The following is a 22713-nucleotide window of genomic DNA, read 5'->3' as shown; positions in this document are numbered from 1 at the left end:
CAACCGCTCCACAAGTGTATAGCTTATGTTAGGTTTTTGTTATTTTCATTGTGCATTTTGTAATATAAATAATAAAGATGTACATATATACCTAGTTTTTAAAACTGTGAATATTTTGTTAATTATCTCTGTTTATTAAATTAGTCTTCTTTGTTTATTCTCAAATGTAAAAACATTTCAAAAAGTATATTATTAAGTGTCCTCGGCACGGGTAACCCCGGTGGGGTCACATTATTCATATTATTAATTATAGTTTGTAAGAGAAAAATAAAAGAAAAATAAATAAATGCAATAAAATAAGGCACTCATTTATCCGGATAGTTGAAGTTTTACTGTGCATACAATATTACACGAAAGCATTAGATAAAACCAGTCATGTGTCTCACATAATTACAATTTTAAAAATCCAGTTAAGTTAGGAAAAGAAAAGAAAAAATACTAAAAATAATTATGCGCATGAGGGTGAGAGTGTGAGGGTGAGAGTGTGAGGGTGTGAGGGTACCGGAAAATAATTTGGTTTTGGAAAATGATTTCGCGTGTGTTTAATACGAGTGGTTAATAAAGATGCATTATAATTATTATCTTTATTTCTGCAAAGCAACAATTTACATATGTGTTTATTAAAAACATTATTGTGCGCAAAATGAGCAACGGTGTTTAAGAGGGTATGCGGTGACGGAGCAATTTGATGAATAAGTATTTGAACATAGTTTTTCTGTCAATCTCTCGCTTTTTTCAAAAAGAGTTACTATATCAGATAAAACTGGCGTTTAAGGAGTTTTAGCTCCCATAAGAAACAATTTATTAAAAAAATACAAAGCGATTGGGACACAGCAATGATGGATATCTTTAATATGAAAAATCATCGCTCTAGTGCCATACTCCAAGGAGAGGTAACGGGAATCCATTTGTTGAAGAAAAGTCAGACCGCGTATCCTCTTAATTAAAGTTTAGAACACAGCAATTATTATGTACATACAATAAATAAATACGCTTTTGATTTTTTCCATTAAAAACATTAATTTCAAAATTTCAGTAAAATGTTAGGCACGTAATGTATGATTAGATTGTAAAGAATCGCTTATTGGCACAAACTTGTATGTATACACAAAGGATAATCAGCGTTACGTTTTCGAGAAAGACTAATCTGCAATATTGAAGAAAACTGCAATATTAATATACACAGAAAATGAAATAATGGATTAACAACATTGGCGATTTTCAGCACCATTCGTGTTCTTGTGATTTGCCCAAATATGCCATCATGAGGGCCATTTTAAGGGGTTGTAAATAACTCGCCATAAGAAAATGGGAATCAATTTGGGGTAGAGTGGAATTCGAATCGCGGACCTTTGATCAGTGAGTCCGAGACACTAGCCATATAACTGAAAAAACAGTACTTTGTTATACATATTCCTTTATTATATATTTTTTACAAAAGTACATAAAATGTAAGCAAATAAAGAATTGTTAATCCTTTGATGAATTTGTTTATTGACTGACTACTGACTATATAGTAAAAACACCCTTATTCCAAAGTCAGTTATTAGGTTATAATGTTTAATTCGTATATTTTTTATTGAGTTCGGAAATAGCGATGCATAATTCTATCGTCGAGCTATAGGTTGGCGTGGTAGCGCTTGTACTGAGCCAAGCCGGCCTGCACCCGGCTGCCGAAGTCCGCCTCCACCTGGGTGAAGTTGGAGATGGCCCGCTCCTGGATGAAGGAGGCCGCGCCCCGCAGGTGGTCCACGATATTGTCCACCAGCCGCTTGCGCTCCGCCTCCGTCAGCACGTCCCGCCAGAGGCGCGCCGGCTGCTCGTGGTTATCCTCGGTGTCGCCGCTGTCGTAGCGACCCACGTCGCCCGCGAGCGGCGCGTGCGGCTGCAGGCGCTCGGCGCGCGCGCACTCCGCGGGCCCGCCGAACGAGTTGGGGAAGTAGTTGGGCGCGCCCTGCTGGTTGTCCGTGGAGCACATGGGCCCGTCGCGCTGGTAGTTGCGGGCCGTCACGCGGTACGGGCAGTTGACCGGCAGCTGCAGGTAGTTAGCGCCCAGGCGGTGGCGGTGCGTGTCGGCGTACGAGAACAGCCGGCCCTGCAGCATCTTGTCGGGCGACGGTTCGATGCCGGGCACGAAGTGCGCGGGGCTGAACGCGATCTGCTCCACTTCCGCGAAGTAGTTCTTGGGGTTCCTGTCCAGCACCAGTCTCCCCACGGGGATCAGCGGGAACTCCTTGTGGGACCAGACTTTGGTCACGTCGAACGGGTTGTACTTGTGGGCCTCCGCCTCGGCGAAGGTCATCACCTGGATGTAGAAGGTCCAGCTAGGGAAGTCTTTGTTCTCGATGGCGTTGTACAGATCCCTGATCCCGTAATCGGGGTCGGTGGAGGCTAGCTCGGCAGCGAAGTCCGTGGGGAGGTTTTTGATCTTCTGGTCAGTCTTGTAATGGAACTTGACGTAGTGGGGATCGCCTTTGGCGTTGACGAGCTTGAAAGTGTGCGAGCCATAGCCGTTCATGTGCCTGTAGCCGTCCGGAATGCCGCGGTCGGAGAACAGGATCATGGTCTGGTGCAGCGACTCGGGGCGCAGCGTCAGGAAGTCCCAGAACATGTCCGGATCCTTGAGGTGGGTGGCGGGGTTGCGCTTCTGCGTGTGGATGAAGCTGGGGAACAGCGTCGGGTCGCGGATGAAGAAGATCGGAGTGTTGTTCCCCACGAGGTCCCAGATGCCGTCCTCCGTGTAGAACTTGACCGCGAAGCCGCGCGGGTCGCGCACGGTGTCGGCGGAGCCGCTCTCGCCCCCCACCGTGGAGAAGCGAACGGCGATGGGCGTCCTCTTGCCGACGGTGTCGAACACCTTGGCGGCGGTGTACTTGCTGATATCGTGCGTGATCTCGAAATAACCGAAGGCGCCGGCGCCCTTGGCGTGCACCACCCTCTCGGGGATGCGTTCCCTGTCGAAGTGCGACATGTCGTCCAGGAACACGTTGTCCTGGAGCAGCGCGGGCCCCTGGGGCCCGACAGTCTGGATGGCGGTCTTCACTCCCACGGGCCCCCCGTGGCCGGTAGTTATGGTGCCGCCGTTACCCTGAAATTAGTAGAATATTATTAGATTAATTGGCTCATAAAAAACAATAAAGATTATAATATTCTCGAATATCTATTATGTATAGACTAATGATTGCAACTACCAAACACTGCCGAGGTTTTACTAAATAAAAATAACATTTTCAATGCATAACTGTCGACTAATAATATAAATAGAATACATATCTACACGCATCATTGTGTAAGGGTGAAACGTCATTGTATATAGATACTTGATTACAATAAAACGGTAACTCAAGTTCCGTATACGTGTGTATAAATGCCCAATGAGTTGGCACTATTCAGTTTCAGTATAATTAAGTATTTTGGTCAACGAGCCAGTTAAATAGAATGACGTGCATTGTATTCATTATGCTAATTACATTATCTTATGTGAGTACACATTCTGATATAAATACCTTAAAAATATCATTTTTATGAACCTACATATCCGAATATTTTTTCCTAATGTATTTTTTATCAGTTTATTATTTTATTTCACGGTTGATAAGTTAAAGTTATATTCTCATGATTATAGTACCTGTTATTTACAAGGGCGTTATTTCTAACGGAACTGTGCGAATATTAGAGAGAAGGAGAGAGATAACAATAAGCTGGTACTCTAAGATTCAAGGAAAACAGTACCTACTGATAACAGAAATATAAAGGTTTTTTTTCAAAGCAAATTTCTGCAAAATATTTAAGCAAAAACGAGAGTAAGTATTATTTGTTTAACAATAAAATGATCACATTTTTCTCGTTATTTATTTAAATTAAAACTCCTTAAAAAAACACCAAATTATGCACAGTTATTGTTATAGCTTAGGTCTGCTTTGAAATGACACTCCTTTGCTTAGGACTCGGAAGCAGGCGCAAATAGATGTAACGTCGTGTTGCATTAAGCAAAATACGACATATTTTGAAATAGGTTCATGCATTTAAAAACGAAAAATTATCACATATTTATACTGTTAAATAATGTAATACCCATAATAAGGAAATACCACATTTTTTTACAATGTTAAATAATTTGTGATCTATGAAATACTTCAGAGATTATTTTTTGTATTTATTAGTGGAATAAAAAATGTTTCTAAATTTATATTATAATTTATTTTGAATCCCCGGGAAAATGCTTTATTAGATTGGCAACGCCTCTTATACGCCATACGCCATGATCTGCAATATTTTTTTATGTTTTCTCGATCCAGTACAAATATTTTGTATAAAGAGACCGTCGAATTATTTTTCAACTATTTTTTGTGCATTATGTATAGAACTGATACACGATAACATACGCTTTTTAAAAATATTTTTTTTAACAACCGAATGCCCAAATACTTTATCAATAAGATAGTTTTAAATAAACATTTCGTAACCGTGTCAGCAAAAATAATGATAGAATTAGGCTATTTGAAATAAAAATAAAAACAGAATCCCAAAATTGTGTTATGTATAAAGGTTTAAAAATGTATGAAGAGACGCCTGAATGTATGAAGAATTAAAATAATCGAATGAATTTAAAAAGAAATGTTACGTTTACTGTAAGATGATGTAAATAATATGTAATTGAAGTAAATGTAAATATTAGTTTATGTATTAGTTGTAAGATAAGCTAACTTAATAAATAAATTAAACAATACGCACACCACATAGCACACTTCACTCACCACTCCAAACATACAAGCAACAAAACATTTAAGTTTGTAAGTGAAAATTCTTGATGGAAGTTCACTGTGATTTATTGTAGAAATAAAAGACGAGGGATACTTTAATCCACAAATTTGGAATATCCAGTGAACGGTTTTATCGCTTTCGCGACATATGATCAATGACATCCAATCAACGATCAATGATCCGACAATGATCCTTAAGACAAAAATAATTTAATTTAATTTACCCTCATATAATTTTGAATTCTCTATCCTTACCTCTGTTTTGTATAAATACATTGAATTTCTTCATCTTCGAGACTGGTATCTTTACCAGTCTTGAAGATGTCGCGAAAGTAATGAAACCGGTCACTGGATATTCTAAATTTGTGGATTAAAGTATCACTCGTCTTTTATTTATATAATAAAATACGAACAATAGTAACAAAAACATAAATTGATAACATATTCTGTATTCTCAATACAAATTGTTAGAAATTTATATTGTGTAGCGATGCTGTGTTAAGTTTATGTTTTTGTAGTCATTTTATAACCAATATTATATCAACAGCACCGTGTGCTAATATAAAAAATATTACGAATGCATATTATAAAGCGCAAAACATAGTACGAATTTCTTATTTTATGACCCCGAGACCAGCTCGAGGCGAGCGCAACTTTAAAATTGAAGATCGCCGATACTCTGTGTAACAAATGGATTACATGTTCATTATACGTACACACACCTACGTAATACATGCCTAACATATACGGATAGGATTTTGGCAAGTTTTATTGTGCGACATGAAAACTATGTTTAATTACTATATATTAATGAACACGACACTTTTACCTTCAAAAACAACATATTTGATTAGATTTAGATTTATTTATTCGTTTAAATTAAGTTACATCTTACATACATTCGTGGTGGGTTTGTTAGGCTGTGTCGAGTTATTTATTTATTAACGGACATTGTCCATGTATACAATTTATAAGGTTTAAATATTACAATAAAATAATAGTTTAAAAGATTTTTAAAAAAAGAAAGAAGCATTGACAAACATAACGGACATCGAGACAAGATCTGGACTATTTATTTAGTGCTCGTTTAAATCGTTGTAAACTTAAATCAAAAAAGTCCAGATCTTGTCTTGAGTTAACAATACGACAAAGGCGGGTCATTGGAGAATTTAGGCCATAGTTTGTTCTATGCTGATCGATGAACAGTACTTCATTGTTTCTCAATCTACGAGTCAGAATATTGAATTTTACTTGTCCCAGTAATGATGGAACATCGATTATACCATTTGGTATGCCGAACATATATATGGAGTCAATATTAGTTCTACGTTAAGCCGTTAATTTACTATTTTATTCCATGTTTTGTGAAGTCTTTATCGTGTGGGTGAGATTCATCCGGCGCAATTATTCCACCAACATCTAACATAGCAACGCCTGAAATTATTTTTCAATTTTCGTACTTCTTATATTGTTGATAAATCCAACTGGTCCAAGAAGAAATATAAAAATTGAAAAATGTTTTCAGGCGTTGCCAAGGAATAGCGCAGTCAGACGAATCTCACTTGGATCAATAAAGTTTCAGCTCTTTTTCAAACATAGGCAGAATGGTGAATGTTAAACCAGCAAATGACAGGTCATAAGCCCTGTAAATGCCTAGAAATGCATATTCTTTTTTCAAAAATGTTTCCCCTCTCTGATGCAACAAATTTATATCTTATCCAGACTGTCTACAAACATTTGCGAAACACTGTTGATCGCATCAACACAAACACACTTACTCTCATACAAATACACACAAACACACCCATTTGTTGTACCACAATTTAAAATGTACTTTTTATTATTTAGAAACTTCGCTGGTGTCTTTAAACCGTATCTTTTTTATGTTATTATATCAGAGAAAGAAGTCTGCTGAGAATCTGGCATTTAGAACGTTGCTTTTTATATTGAAATTGTTTGTGTTTTTCTTTTTTATTTGGACATTTTTTCATTTTCGATGTACATACTTTTCTTTTTTTCCATAATAATAAGAGTTTTTATATGTATATAGAATTGAAGAGATAATATTATGTATATATATTAGAACTTAACTATAAGCACCTGCTGACGAACTGTATTTTATGCAGTTCAGTAGGACTTGATAATTTATATGTTAATTTTTGTATGCTTTTGATAAATAAATAAATAAAAAAATGAAAAATTGTTGACTTTGTTTCTGTAAAAATAAATAATTACTTTACATTTAGATGGATATTAGGCGAACCAATTTTTTTAATGTTTTTTTTTATTGTTTGGGAAATTAATGCCGTTTATGTAAAATAAACCAATATTTGTTTTATCCCCCGAGCGTTGATTCCACTTTTTTTGAATTCTAAGATCTGGACATAAAAAACATTAAAATATATATATATATATATATTAACCTTGTTTTTTTTCAACGGACCGGTTTCAAAGCTACACAAGCTTCTTTATCGAGGTTTACTTAAATAATGAATCTTATCCTTTGTATTTTATTAGTGAATTCTAAATATCATCGAATTATACATCGAAATATATGGAGCTAATAAGTCACGTTTTTTTGTCTTATTGCTCTTGTTAAGATGGGAATTGTAAAATGAGATGGATACGATCTTTACAACTAGACAGGAGTGGATTAAAGGAAACACTGTTTATTTGTTTTTTTCTTATTATTAATCGCTTTTTTAATTTCTAAGATTTCCAATTTGTCTAATTTTAATATTTTATTTTCAACATGAAGAACTTTTAATGCAGTGTCTTTATTGAAGTTATGTATATTTTTATCAGGTAGTTTCCGAATTCAGAAAAAATAAATTATTTAGGCACAGAGTAAGACTAAAAAAAAGAAAATCCCTTGGAATTGACAAAATCCCCAATGAATCGATAAAATATGGAGGCACAAAGGTGGCCACGGAAATAACGAAGTTGTTAAACAAAGTATCAGAACAATCTGAAATACCAAATGAATAGAGGCTGAGCATAATCATTCCCATTTTAAAGGAAGGTAAAAAAAAACACTTAACCTTTCCAACAATAACACTTAAACAAATCATTTGAGTAATATGCAGGTATGTAAATGTGTTAGTAAAATCACGTCGTTTGATTGGCTAATGTCCGTTCCAATGGCTCACGAAATACCTGTCACTCCAGTACGTTTTTAACTCTCTTTAAAGTGATAGCACGTCTGTTTGTTTCAAGAAAAATACAGTAACCATCCCGAAGCTACCAATTTCCGAAATTCAATATACTAGCGAAAATTTTTGCGACATTCACATTATTTAAATATCAGATAATGTACTATTTATATTCCAGAAAGGGCACGTATTTTTTTCGTTTACTGTAGTTACGGAAAGATTAATATATTTATACAGGGTGTTTATTAAACCCTGTCACATCCGAAACCTCGATGATCAGTATGGGCAAGAAGACATATTGGCATATTAAAAAAAATATTTAGAACACAGAAATGTTTTAAAAATAAAATATTAAAAAAACAAATGGTTGCTTGCTTCTGCAGGGGAGAAGCGAAGGGGGCGTGGCCACGTGGTTGACGGTGTATCAGACTCCCCCCTCCCCTTGCCCTCGCTTCTCCCTTGCAGAAGTAAGCAACCATTTGCTTTTTTCAATATTTTATTTTTGAAAATTTTGTTAGTTCTAAAAATTTATTTTATATGTGCCAATGTCTTCTTGCTCATACTGATCATCGTGGTTTTGGATGTGACAGGGTTTAAAGAACACCCTGTATAATGTCCTACAGCAAATATTTCCTACAAATTACCCTGCCAAAGTCCACGAATTAGGTCACTAACTCCTCCACTAGTTAATTACTGAAGAGTCTTATCACAACTGGATAAGACCTTCTCGGAATAGAAATAATTTGAAAGAAAGTTAAAGTAAATTTTAAATCATTTTCGGAATTCCCGGGCATTATTATTCGATTGGAAAAGTATTCATGCAAATACAAGGCATTAAAAGTAATTCTGGGTAATATTCCCGCAAAGCAATGTCCTTTGTGTATACATTATTGTGCATGTCAAAATATGTACATAAATTGAAAATGAAGTATTTATAATTAATCATTTAACGGTTATTAAATAACGTCTTATTGAAGCTAATTTCTTACTTTATTATTTAAACAACGAGATTTATTCTCGTGATGTTTTTCTGGGTTATTGTGCCGTGTATTATGACTCCTTCGATCATCTGGGTTGATGTAAACCAGTGTTTTTTAACCGTATTGAAATAATCGCCCCCTTTAGCACAGTATAATATTCGCCATTGAACAAAAATCAAAATAAAAAAAATACACTTTTCTCTATGTAGGTATGTATTGTATGCAATGTATTTCCTACTGCAAATAAAAAATGATGAGAAGTACAAATAAAACACATTATTATTTTTATAAACATTGTGTATTTATTCCTTCATGTGATCCCTATTTATTTGGCATCATGTTATTGCGCCAATGTCGTAATATTAATAAATATAAATAAATATAACCTCAAATCTCCTCTTGGACTTTGGTAATCGATTTGATGATTTTTTCAACATATGCATTACTGCACTAAAACCCTTCTTTGCTGAATATGAGGATGGAATGCTATGGTGGGTAATTTGACTTCTTCCCACAGAAGAGGGTATTGATGGCGAAAACCCAAAAAGCATTATAAACACATTGATTGAATATTATTTTGGCTTCGCAGTCATTTTGTAAGTAATAAACTGCTCTTTTAAATTTGAACTGATACTTTCTGCGTCTGATAAAAATGGATGTACTCGGACGGTACAAATTTTTCACTCATAGGTGATGTTTTTAACTATTTTAAATGGACCAATATTTCATATGAAGAACATAATAAACCCATTTTTCTATATTGACAAAATGCCCACTCGATTTTCCGTAGCGCCCCCTAAATGCTAAAAATTTTAAAACGCCCCGCCAGAACTTCAAAACGTCTACAAAAGGGCGCTGGCGCCCCGGTTATGAATTACTGATGCGAACGCTGTAACGCTGAACACGGCACAATAACACAGAAACACATTACAAGAATCCGAATGGTCGTGAAAACCTACGAACTTTGACGAGATTTTGTCTTAATTTAGAAATACAATGTATAAAGTTTCGGCAGCTACTGGTTTTTCCTCCAGAACAATAAGATCATTATTATTTTTAACTTTAAAATGTAATGGCAAAGATAATGCTGTCTCGTCGCCAAAAAAGAAAAGAAACCGGTCCAGATTCGTTCGACAAATGCACAATAAGAAAGAGTATTTATGATTTTCACCTAAAGGAATAAATATTACCAACGATCGGAAGGGTATTGCCCGTTCTATGAGAAGTCACCGGCTTCAATGGTTCCGAGATGACACCATTGAAATAAAAAATATTTAAAAAAAACACAAAAATACTCCGTATTATTAAAGGGCAACAAAATAAATCATAGAAAAAAAAGAGTTCATATCTTTAGTTTGAATCCAGGATACAGCATGTTTTTTAAAAGAAGGAAAATTTTGATAGTTTGGAATCAATGAAATATTATCAGTAAAAAAAGAATTAAAAATTTTTGGGCCTATAAAATACGCATGTCTCTGTGCGAGCCTCGTTTTACAATGTGGTATTTCTAGTGCACGATTCCTTCTTTGACTTGATCTATTTGAATTACTTGTAAATAAATTTTGGTTCTTAAATATATATTTGAATGAGGAACTTCAGCCCTACGGGAAATTGAATACAAAAAATGTTTTCTTACGCGGGGTAAAAATTAGAGCATTAAATTGTACGGCAAAGTTTCTTGAAAATGTACAGAAAAAATAATAAAACATATTTTTATAAAAACGCACTACTTTAAATGACGTCACTGGTTCATGTGAATCAACCTATGATCTATGGAGAGCTATGGAAGATTTCCGGTCTGCTTGTCGCTTCTGGACCAATGGGAAGAACTGAATGAGAATAAGCGGAAATGAACCTCTGACGTTACACGCGGAGTTATTTCAGAAATACAAAACTTTGAAAAATCGTAGCGCCGACAATACGTTAATAAATTATTTTTTTTTACTTAGTTTAACAGTCTATTAACGATTTTATTTTTTTTAAACCACTGAACTTCCTCATTACATTGTAAATTAAATGTAAGTAAACAAACTATGCACACTAAACATCACGATTGTATATGACATAAACAACTTCATTTGAATAAATAATAGTCTGGATGACTTGCATGTACTTGGAAATGTATTCAGAATAATTTTAAGTGAGCGAAGCGAACTTTGAAATGACATAAAATAAAATGATGCATAAAAATATTACGAGGTATAAAAAGTACGTGCGTTGTGTTCACAAAACCAAACAAACCATCACGCCATTCCCCCATAGGCAGAGGGGATAGAACGCCACTTTAATCTATCTTGGCATAAATAACTTGCTTCCTCTACATTTTTTAATATTTTTTATTGGGGATATCAACAGTAATACATGTAACAAAAATACAACAAATAAAATATACAGAGAATAAAACCAATGACAGATATCCACAGAAATACATTAAATACTCGTACAATACATACTAGTGTGTTTGTGTGAGTGTAAGTGAGTGAGAGGGTGGGTGTTATATTGGAATGAGGGTGGACATGTGTGTAAATATTCCACAAGTGTCGAAAATATAAATATATTTAAAATATTAAGAATTAGAGATAAAATATAATAAAATAAAATAAGACTTTATTACTGAAACTAAGTATAAAAAAAAAGTATGTTTTAAGACGCGCATTTTAAATGTTATTTTTTTACAATCAAATGGATCAATAAGGGGAAAGTTCAAATTATATTCACTAACAAAACGTATACCTAAGTGGAGAGTTCTGGGCATAGTTCGTACGAACTGCTGGCAGAGATCATCAGTATCTCCGTGTACGCGTAAAAATGAGGAAGATCAGTGGTTTTTATTTATTTTTTAATAGACTACCAAACTAAAACAACAACAAAAAAAACGTGTTATCACCGCCATGACTTTTAAAATTACTCCGCATGTGACGTCACAAGTTTTCCTAGGTGAGTTCGACTGACTCGGGAATTGGCTTCCCGTAAACCGGAAATCCATCACAACACTCTCATTGGTTGATTCGGAGCTCGAAGTAATAATACGCCACCTGCTTATAGTCGCCCACACAGACAAAAATCATTCTATGATTATCAACCACGAAGTTAGCAACAGTTTACAGGAAGACAGCGGGTCGTAGGTACTAAGGTCGAGAATTGCAAGCGCAAACCGAAACCATCCGTTACACGTTCACCAAACCAAAAATACACTATTGTTTTATGCAATAGAGCGAAAAGGCATTTCTTTGAGTGGGAGCGAATTATTATTCTGAGATTCGTAAGAACTAGTGACGTTGTTCAAAGAAGTTCGTTTTTATTGAAATCATTTTTTCATAAATTTTCAAGAAACTTCGTCGTACAATTGAATGCTCTAACTTTTAACGCGTGTAAGAAAACGTTTTTTATATCCAATTTCCTGTAGCACTGAAGTTTCTCATTGATACAAAAATTCAGTACCTTATGCACCATTGTGTGCGGATTAGAAATGATGATAATGATGACAGAAGAGTTTTTTTTTTCAACAATATTTTAACTATCTATGTCCTAACCTTTGTAGGCAATGTAGGTATCGAACGTAAGCAGAGTGGTAAATATTACGTGGAAAAAAAAGTCTGACTCGTAGTGTAGTGGCAGGCTCATTCGCCTATCGTGCCTGAGGTCCCGGGCTCGATTCCTGGGAAGGTCGACTCGAAATATCTGTTTGTACGGTGCTTTCACATTGAAATATTTCACTGTCCCTGGCGCCTCATCCCGCTGAAACAGATAGTCGAGGTATGCTGCATTTACTTTGACAATGCAGTCCCCTATGGACTTTTCGGCGCGGATAAGGGTATGGTGATAATGACCGTTCTATAAATGTTTGCATCTCCGTTGAAAATATTTGTTTGCATTTTGTTATTGTTAGGCAACCGTCTTGTCTATACGGATTATGTAATTTGATATTACTCGCTCAAACGAGTGTTATTTCATACTTTTTATCAAAGTATTGGGAAAAACCAGTTTATTTGTCCACTAGAAACAAAATGGCATATTCACGATACAGCATTATCTTCTCTTATTTGATTGGTTTGTTCATGTGAACTGCGTAACATGTAATACAATTTATGCTTATACAATATAATTGAGTTTCCCTTTCGTTTGATGCTGCCACTGAGATGTTTATAGCTTGGAGAAATAACGCGCGCTACCACTCACAGAGCCGTCCGTACGCATTAAAATCGAAGTAGGATTATCAGCTACGAAGTAGCTACAGTTTGCAGCAAAATAATGCTCCATACTATTAAATATGTACACACTTCTGTTTAAAATTTTGGTTTGGTATTTATTTATTTTTTATCTTAAAATTGCGTGATCATTCACTTATTTTTTGCTTTTAAGCATCAATTACATGTACTTTTTTTTCGCTCCCTATATCTAAGTTAGTAGTTATTATTATTATAAAACCATGTAGGACTATCATATGATTAATTGTAAAGGATCTTTACCGACAAGCCATATTCATTGGCTTGGTGAGTCCTGTAAAAAAAAATTTCAAAAATGTCTTAAAATAACTAAAATGTAATATTGTATGTAAATAATAAATAAATAAATTAAATTAAAAATTAAAAAAATACTCACATACTCGGGCCGAAAATCGCCAAATGGTATGGTGTACCAGATTTTAGACGTATCTCAACATATACTAATAATAACATTACAACAAAGATAAAGAACAATTTAGAGAAGGTAATATAGAAGTCCAGGCATCTACACGGCTTATGACCTGTCGTTGGCTGGTTTAAGTGGCCACTTTACACACTGTGCAACATTCTGCCCATATTTGAACATCTATATTACTTCAATTTGTTCATCTGTTGATGTTTGTGAAGTTAAAGAGCTGAAACCTTTATTTATGCGGGTAAAATTCATCTGATTGAATTATTTCACCTACATACTAAGCAACGCTTTTCAGCAGATTTTTTCAAACAAATTTTCAGGCATTGCCTAGATTGTAGGTGAAATAATGCAATCGGATGATCTCACCCGCATAAATAAAGGCAAAAAAGTTAATTTTATGCAAAAAAGTTAATTTTGCAAATAATTTAGGTTACTTTCTTTTCCCAAACACGGTCGATAAAAATAAATCAAGTGACGTTGATTTCATGAAATTTTCGCACTTCAATTAATATTTGGTATCCGCCGGGTATTTATTTAATCTCTATCGATGACTCTCTTGGGGATGGAATCCAGCCATGTCTACAACCATTTGTCGATATTATAACCCACTTACTTTTGTTAACCAAACACCGATTATTTCTACGAATCTGACGATTTCGCAAGAGCGACGAAACCCGGTATTTGTTCTATAAAACTAAGTGAATTTGGTATAAATCGGATATATCATATTATGCACAAATCATGTTATTCTGATCACAAAGAAATAGGAGAAAAAAACCATTTTTTATAATTTTCATGTTAATTTTAATTGTTACTGTTTTACTGTACAAAAAAAAATGGATAAAGGAATTGGAGAAATATAGGTGTTAAAACATTATGTACATAGGCTGTAGATATTAATTTCGCCTGTGTCTAGGCAGACGAAGAATACAGTTATATGTGTGAAGTAGAACCAGAATCCTGAATGAGTGTCTTTGATTCGATTACTACTCTTAGGTAAAAATTCTGTAAAAGGAAATCGAGCTGAGAAAAGTCCGCCTGGACTGGCACCTGAAGCGTAAGACTGATCACCTTAACCTATTTCTGTAACATATGTAAGACACGCCGCATGCACTTGACTAATTTAGAGCCCTATGCACCATCCGGTGCATAAAAGGCGTTGATGAAGATGATTATGACATATGGTAAGCAGAGTTGTTAATGTTACTTGTTAAAAAGATTACTTAAACCAGCCAATAGGGAAATATCAGTTTTTTTTTCATTTTTAAAGTAATGAAGATATATGAAATAATGACCAGTAAAAAAATTTTTTTTTTACAATAAATTATTTTTAATTAGTAATTTTGAATTCCCGCAAAAACAATAATTATATTGGCCACGCCCCTAATACGTCACGATTCATGTTTATTTGTTTCTGGCCATTGAAATTTGTTTAGAAAATTATCACGAATCTTGACGTCACAACAACCAAGGCCAAAAGTCGCGTTTTTCTTGCAAGGTATTTTTATTAAATTTCTTTTTTACATTTATGTATGAAATCATTTCTCCACAATATCCATTATGATTTTGAAAATACAATTAATTATTCTAAATCCATTTCATAATATATTTTTATCAGTACTTATAGTATGTGATATTTCCCCATTACAGGATATAAGCTCTGTAAACGCCTAGACTTCCATTCCATATTCCATTTTAAAAAGTATATCTGTCCATGCTGAAATATCTATCAACAGCTGTGAATGTTGAAGAGAATATGGAAGTCTAAGCATTTATAGGACTTATGATGTGTCTTTGGCTGCTATTGGGACAAACTCAAAATACTGCTGACGAAACCAATTGGTCAAAGAAGTGTAAAAATTAAAAAATATTTTCAGACGTGGCCGTTGTATTCCGTCGAATGAATCGTATCCGCATCAATGACGGTTTCAGCCCTTTAATCTCACATAAATCAACAGATGGAAGAATTGAAGAAATACGGATGTTCAAACTTAGGCAGAATGGTGAATGTAAACCAGACAATGACAGGACGTAGTAGATAGCGGAGGTGGGTTGCCCACAGATTTAGAGAGGATTAGGGCAAACAGATAAAAAAAGTGTTATTTTTTTGTAGTGTTACATGATAAATGTGGAATTAAAATTTGGTTAAACATTTTTAAGGCATGTTTTAATACAATTAAAAATGTTTCTCTTGGCTCGGGACACCCAATGAGGAAACATTATATTAAATAAAAAATGTAAAATAATAAATAACCCGTAAACGCCTAGACTTTCGTAATCTCTTCTTTAAAATGTTCCCCATCTGTTTTTTTGCACCACAACATGCCAGGACACAGAACACCCAGGCTTGAGAAAAATCACTTAAAATTTTTGCGTTCTCACCGAGAATCGAACCCGGAACCTTCCGTACGTAAGTCAAGCGTCTTGACCACTACACCGCGGAGGCCGCCCTTTCTTTGTCGCTCTGTTGTTATATGTTGCTCTTTTAACACGTTAAAAAACATTTTAGAGAAAAAAATTAAACCACCGAATAAAATATTGAAATATAAATCTGTACCTTAGAGGATAAAACACAAGAGTCCACTTTTTGCCGTTTTGAAGTTTAAAAGAAATTATCGCAACAAGCTATTTTTATGTGAATAAATCGCCCAAGTCCACTTTCGAAATAAAAATCGGAAGTCCACTTCGTTTTAATGCAAAAAACATCAGTCGTCCCAGATATGCTATATTAATATGTACTATTATTATCAAGATAATCATTATTTTACATTGAAAGCTCTTTATAGACTGAAATTAGCTCATTCGGTTCAAACGTTATGTTTTGGAAATCGCACAATCACAAAACCTTTTATCCTGAACATATCCTTCAATGTGACAACCATGATTTATCCTTTAAGGGGGTTCTCTGGTGTGGCGGTCGGATATTTAAGCATTTTTTGGGATTTTTTTGTGAGAACCAATGAAGAGATAGAACTTTAGAGTTTTAATCATTTATTTATGAGGGTTTCAAAAGTATACATATCAATTTTTAGCTAAAAATATTAATTAAAACCAAAGTTATAGCGCTCTAAAAATTGGCGAATTTCTAATTTGTAAGCTTATATCCACGGAATGGACCATTATAAAAAGAAAATTTTGAAAATTGTATTTTTGACAGACTTGGGAAAAAAATCGAATTTCATGTCAGCTTTTTGTTTAAAAAAGAGAGAAATATTTTAAAATTTGGGGTTATTATAGATCATTCCGTCCGTCTATATATGTTGAGTCGACTCTATAAATTTGAAGGGAATCGGCCAAGCCGTTCTTAAGATATGACGGAGGAAAGTTAGTATTGAGAAAAACACGTTTGAAGTTCAAGTACAGTTACAACTCGTACCAGCGCCCCGAATACCTGCCTCTTCTAACTGCGGTATCTTTATAATGGCTTCAAATTTTAAAAATTCACTTTACCAACATATTTGAGATATATAAGATTTTTTGATTTCATCAAACCAGAGAATTCCCTCAAGGTACAGAAATATATTAAGTATGAACGAAAGAATTCCAGCGCCACAGGGCTCTTTTACACGCCTGTTGCCAGGACCGTTACCAACGACAGAGAACTTTTAAATAATGCTGCATATTTTTGTTTTATTTCAAGGTAAATCAATCAAAGAATAATAGACCTATCAATTAAATTATAAAATCTACACGCACATCACAAAACACCGATATGAAACAAATCAGCTAAAACATTGAAAAAGTGAAAAACATTGAAACAACTCAGCTAAAAATAAGTGTAATTGAGATAATTTAATCGCTTTATCTTATTATGCAAACAGAGGATATAAACATATAAAGTTCATCGCAAACAAACACAAGCAAAGTTAAAGTGGTTTATTTTCATTTTCGCTCTTTATTCGCTATATTATCTCATAATAAAATAAAGCGCACGGTGCCAATATGTAACAGTAAAACAATATTATAATACTACGTATAAGTTTATTTGACAAATAATAAAAATCAAATGTCGTAAAAATGTAGGTGTTCGGGGTATATCAATGTGTCAAAGTACGTCAAATAAGTTGGCGAAGAGTGGAGATATGAATATACTAAACAGTGAAAATAAAACAATATTATTATAAATGAAGACATAATGATAAAACGACGATAGTAAAAATAAAATAAGAAATGTAGCATAAAAATACAATTTAATATTTTATAAAGTCATCAATAAAAATATTACAAATCAAATTGTACATTATATATTATATACATACAAAAAGATAAGATATTAGTGATATCACGGAATAATTATTATTGTACTGAACAATCGTTCATTATTTCATTATTCGCACCGAATGCAGCGTATCTCGATCATTTGTTATTTGATGGTAAGATGATCGGTCATACACTTTAGGTGTCTATGAAATTACCTAATGATAAAAACACTTCAAATATTTTACAATAACTTTGCCGGGAATCGAACCCGGGACTTTACGCATGAGAAGCAAACGCGCTCACTACTGTACCACAGTGAAAAATAATAAGGGCTGTGAAAACTGTGGCTTATGGGCAGATATTTGAAATAAAGAAAGCAAATTAGCGGGCTGAATCGAAAATCTATGATTTAAAAAAACTCATGAACGATAGGTCACCAGCAGTTAGTTATCAACGAGTAAATATCAATAAAATGTGTGTATAGTAACAATATGATTTTAATTTATAACATAAGAACAGATGGAGAGTACTAGTCTGGAGTCCCAAACAACATAATTATGTCAATAGAAATATATGAAAAAATAAAAATATTTTATTTTTTATTTATTATTATGATTTTTCGTTTTTTTTTCAATATACATAAGAGGAAAAACAGAGTTTTAAAAAAATAAAGAATAATTACACAGCAAAGAAATATATATTAAAAGTAAGAGTAAACAAATAATCCCACAAAGGCCTGTTTGTGGGTATACAAGAAATGTTTATGATTTTTTGCTCCTATAATAAATGGACAGGTATAATATTATATTTGTATAATTTAAGAAAGAGAAAAGAAAATATTGAAAATATTCTGTAAAGATAAGGAGGTACTTCTTTATTTTAAAGTAATTAAAAAAGGAAATAAAAAATATAAAAAAACATAGAAATATTCCTTATTATTAAAGGGCAACAAGTTAATATCATAGGAAAAAAGAGTTAATATCTTTAGTTTGAATCCAGGATAGTGCGTGTTTGTTAAAAGAAAATTAATTTCATTAATTAACTAAATAAATTTTATTAAACAATAATTGCCCCCCATTGGGGCTATTGCTCTACTATATTCTATTTGGCCAACGAGGAAGACAAAGAGTTATCCCGAAGAAAAGCAATTGTATTAAAGTTGAAAAGATTTGAATTGGATGGAAACAAAAAAGGACTATTGTATAATGTATTTATATTTTATAAACTTATGCCAAAATATTTTAAAAGTTAAATTGTATTAAATAGAAATGTACACAACTATAGATCTACAAATAGGAATAGGATATTTTCAAAACAGCTTAATGTAAATAAAAAAAAAACTGTATGATAAGTATAAGAAATTAAAGAAAACTTATTGATTTAAAAATGTTATGTTTCTTTTAATAATGTACAATAGATTTATAAATTAGTACACAGTTATTAATAATATAATTGTAAATATTAGTTAATATACACATTATGAATTATCAACTAACTAAAGGATTTTTTTGAAAAAGAAGGGGGAAGGGAGGAAAAAGTAATAGTTGATTGTGATTTGTAATATAATTTTTAGGTATTTATGTTTTATCGGCTTATGGAAAACAGCTATTAAATTATTTAATATTTTGCAGAACCACAAAGCACGGTTGGAGTTAGAAAAAATATGTACAGAAATGTGACCTGAATTAAAAAAGATTTATTTCCAAATACATAATATACTTTAAAACGTTTACTTAGCATGGAGGTAGTTTTGTCAGCGATTAGTCAGAAAAAAATCATTAATACTATGCGGACATAACATTCTGCTTCAAACTTTAATAAAAAGAGAGAGAGGTTGTAAGATTCTCTATTCTATATTCTAATAAGGTTGTAAGAGGATGGAAATAGTTATGTTGGAATTAAGTCTATATTTATTACACTCTTGGGAATGATTTAAATGCATTTTTATCGATGTGATAGCAAGTCTTGGTAGTATGTTTTCATTCTTTCACAAAATACTTTTCTTTTTTCTTTTCTACATGAACACCTCACTGGGCACTACCCGAATTGAGGCATTCATTTACACTATTCATATTGTGTTTCTAGTTACAATACTTGGTATCTATAACAATATATGTGCATAATATACATACATGCATGACTGTATACATACGTACACACATAAATGGTCAAAAATAATAATAATATAAAAACATAATAGTAATAAAATATAGGCACAAAAACATACGTACTGTGCAGATATTAAGCGGAGAAACAAGCCACTTTCACGGGCTATTAGGCTTTTATATTAAAAGTGTTTTCACACAATAAGATACATCCTTACATTGCTATATTTTTTTATTTTTAAATTTTGTCTAACAAAATTAGAATGGCTGATGTTTGACCACACGTAGGTAATAAGAACAGGATACGCAAATAATTTGTGTCTGTGTAGATAATACTCGTTACCACAAAATGTACTTATATAACCTTTTTCCTTTTTATTATAAGTATGGTAAAAAAATACCGAAACAGATTTAAGATTTTAATCGATAAATAATTTTATTTTCTTACACGGTGAAATTTGGTTTACAACATTCAACCATATTTATGATTTATTTTTGAGCAGGCATTACCTATGGTAATGATTCAAGAGTGTACATTAATATTATGTTACGTTTAAAAAAAAACTTTATGAAATTAATTTGAACTAAAAAATACAGGTAGATATTGAAAGTTGAATATTTTCCAAAGTTCAACGAAAGTCATTTTACATTCAGTGAATAAACATGAGGAATATAGAAACAATGAAGTAATCAATGCCTATAGGTTAAGAAATGCATTTATCAGTAATATTTAATAGACAGGTATTTTTAGTTGGAAATATTATAAACGAGAATAGCTTTAAACTTAGGTAGATAAGTTTGTTAAAAATATAAAGAACTCGAGGAATATTGTTTTGAATATTTGATCATTTTTTATATTCGTATAATTTGGTTCCATATTACTGTATTTTATATTATTATAACCTTTAAGAAGAGTTTGTTATCATTAGGAATATTATGTACAATTCTTAGGTAGATGTCCAATAACAAGTTTTTTTAACTAACGGGAGTTATTTATTTTTATTTAGTGGTGGATTTGTGTATTTTTGATTACCAAATTATGAAGAAAAAAAACACTTTGCTTAAAGAACACAAAAAAACTAGAGGAAAAATATGTCCTTAGAGTAAAAACATCATGTAATCTTATGTATCTTTGTTTTTAAAGAGTTTGAACACAGGTCTGAAAATGAATGATAAGCAGAATTCTACAGTTCAATAGTTCACAATAAAAACAATGGGTTTATCAAATTCACACATTTAAAACCAAAGTATTTATGTGTATTGGCTATTTTTATCTAAGTGACTTATCTGTTTTGATTGATATGCAACAATTTGAAAATAATACTGTCACAAATGTTCGTAAAAGCAAAACTATAACAAGAATAAGTCGAAAATGGGATTTTTCTCAAGCCTGGGTGTTCTGTGATGTAATTCACCACTGTAATTGGGCCCCCTGGCCTGTTGCGATGCAAAAAAAGGTATCACAAAAATACACACAAGTTCAGTTACTAATGTACTTATTAGCCTCCAAACCCTAATAAATATTTTAAAGATTCTACATTGTTAAATACATAAGTAGGACTTGTTTGAAACATTTTGGCACCTAATACAATAATTAAAAGATATACAAATAAGTTCGTATTTAGAATACTACTTGATATTTTATATTTCAAAAAATGTTTAAAGTTATTTGTAAAAGTACAAACGTATGCAAATATAAAAATAAAAAAAACAAGTTGCTACAGAGACCTTTGGACGCAGCTAAACTGCTTATAATTTAAAACATCAATTTTACAGGCTCTGAATCGATAAAATATTTTTCCGTAAAAGTTATAGTATCGTTGTGTGGGTATTAGAAAACATGAGTAAACAAAATACAATGAATGAAAAAGTGGGCTGAACGATTTGCAATATTTATATTGGAAACAAATCTTACCTTGACGGATTTTTTAAAGTTGACCAATTGGTCGGCTGCTGGATTTCTACCGGCCATTTTTAGACTTTAGTACTTATACTGCGAATCAATAATCAACGAAATCCACAACGAAATGCGACACGTACATGAATGCGGGCCAAACGTCAAAATGATCCTTATATACAAGTTGTCATTATCGAGCAAAGGTTATCTAAATTATCTATGCAAACGAATCATTGTACTACCACAGATTACTAACATAGAACGTGAACATGTACAGTAGGAGACCAAATTATCATATATTTTATTTTATTTTTAATCTTTTAGTAGGTGGAGGGCACAGATATTTTTTTTATTATGTGTGCTCTAATAATTACACTGAATATTTATATTATATATATATATATAGTGCTTCACACATATGTCTTAACCTTATGTTTGAATTAGGATATTTTCTATCTTCATAAATATTTTTTTCTACATCATATTTTTATTACTGTGTTATATAAATTTTTATTTTGTGATTATTGTTTAAATAAAAAAAAAAATCGTTTAAACAATATCGTTTTTCTTCTAATTATTGAAGGTTCAAAAGTTCTTAATGAACACAAATTTGTATCATGAAGCACATTGTCGCATTTTTTTTCATTTGAACCTTGGTATTCCTGTTTACTTGTTGTGGTGACATTTATATGAAGTTGAAGGTGTATCATTCTTCCGTGTAGGGTCAAACCATATATTAAACATTACCTGTCGAGGTTGTTATTTTGTGTTTTTTTTTTGTTTGGACATTTTAAAAATAATGTTAGTACCTAATGTAGTGTAATAAGTGTGTAGTTTAAATTCAATAAAATATTTTTTTGTAGTATCCAATAAAGTCAATTCTGACCTCGTTATTTCGGATATGAAAACATTTATGAGTTGTGTTAAAGCTATCGATATCCCCGTTTTATTTCAGTAAAATATTATAAACGTGTA

The 22713-nt window shown here is 32.8% G+C and overlaps 1 protein-coding gene and 1 long non-coding RNA gene across 2 annotated transcripts; one reads left to right on the top strand and one right to left on the bottom strand.

The window, feature by feature from the left end:
* Nucleotides 1–1400: 1400 nt before the first annotated feature.
* On the bottom strand, nt 1401–21887 carry Cat (Catalase). The gene is made up of 2 exons (XM_088232879.1): nt 21757–21887; nt 1401–3088 (listed from the first exon to the last, which is right to left on the bottom strand). Exons 1-2 carry the CDS (start codon nt 21811–21813, stop codon nt 1619–1621), a joined length of 1527 nt encoding a protein of 508 aa, XP_088089005.1. The 5' UTR covers nt 21814–21887; the 3' UTR covers nt 1401–1618.
* LOC148277441 (uncharacterized) lies at nt 3097–4480 on the top strand. Its single transcript, XR_015823477.1, has 2 exons — nt 3097–3480; nt 3626–4480. It is a non-coding gene; the product is annotated as an uncharacterized LOC148277441 (long non-coding RNA).
* Nucleotides 21888–22713: the final 826 nt, after the last annotated feature.

The sequence above is a fragment of the Micrasema longulum genome, unplaced genomic scaffold (assembly GCF_059751315.1).
Source record: "Micrasema longulum isolate JH-2025_06_02 unplaced genomic scaffold, ASM5975131v1 h1tg001033l, whole genome shotgun sequence".
Classification (NCBI taxonomy): domain Eukaryota; kingdom Metazoa; phylum Arthropoda; class Insecta; order Trichoptera; family Brachycentridae; genus Micrasema; species Micrasema longulum.
This window is presented reverse-complemented; position numbering and strand designations above follow the sequence as displayed.

What these genes read in the sequence shown, in the direction of transcription:
- Cat (XM_088232879.1), bottom strand. Translation starts at nt 21,813, where the DNA reads ATGGCCGGTAGAAATCCAGCAGCCGACCAATTGGTCAACTTTAAAAAA. An exon ending in ACTTTAAAAAATCCGTCAAG is followed by an intron (nt 3,089 to 21,756) that starts GTAAGATTTGTT and finishes TACTAATTTCAG; the next exon opens with GGTAACGGCGGCACCATAAC.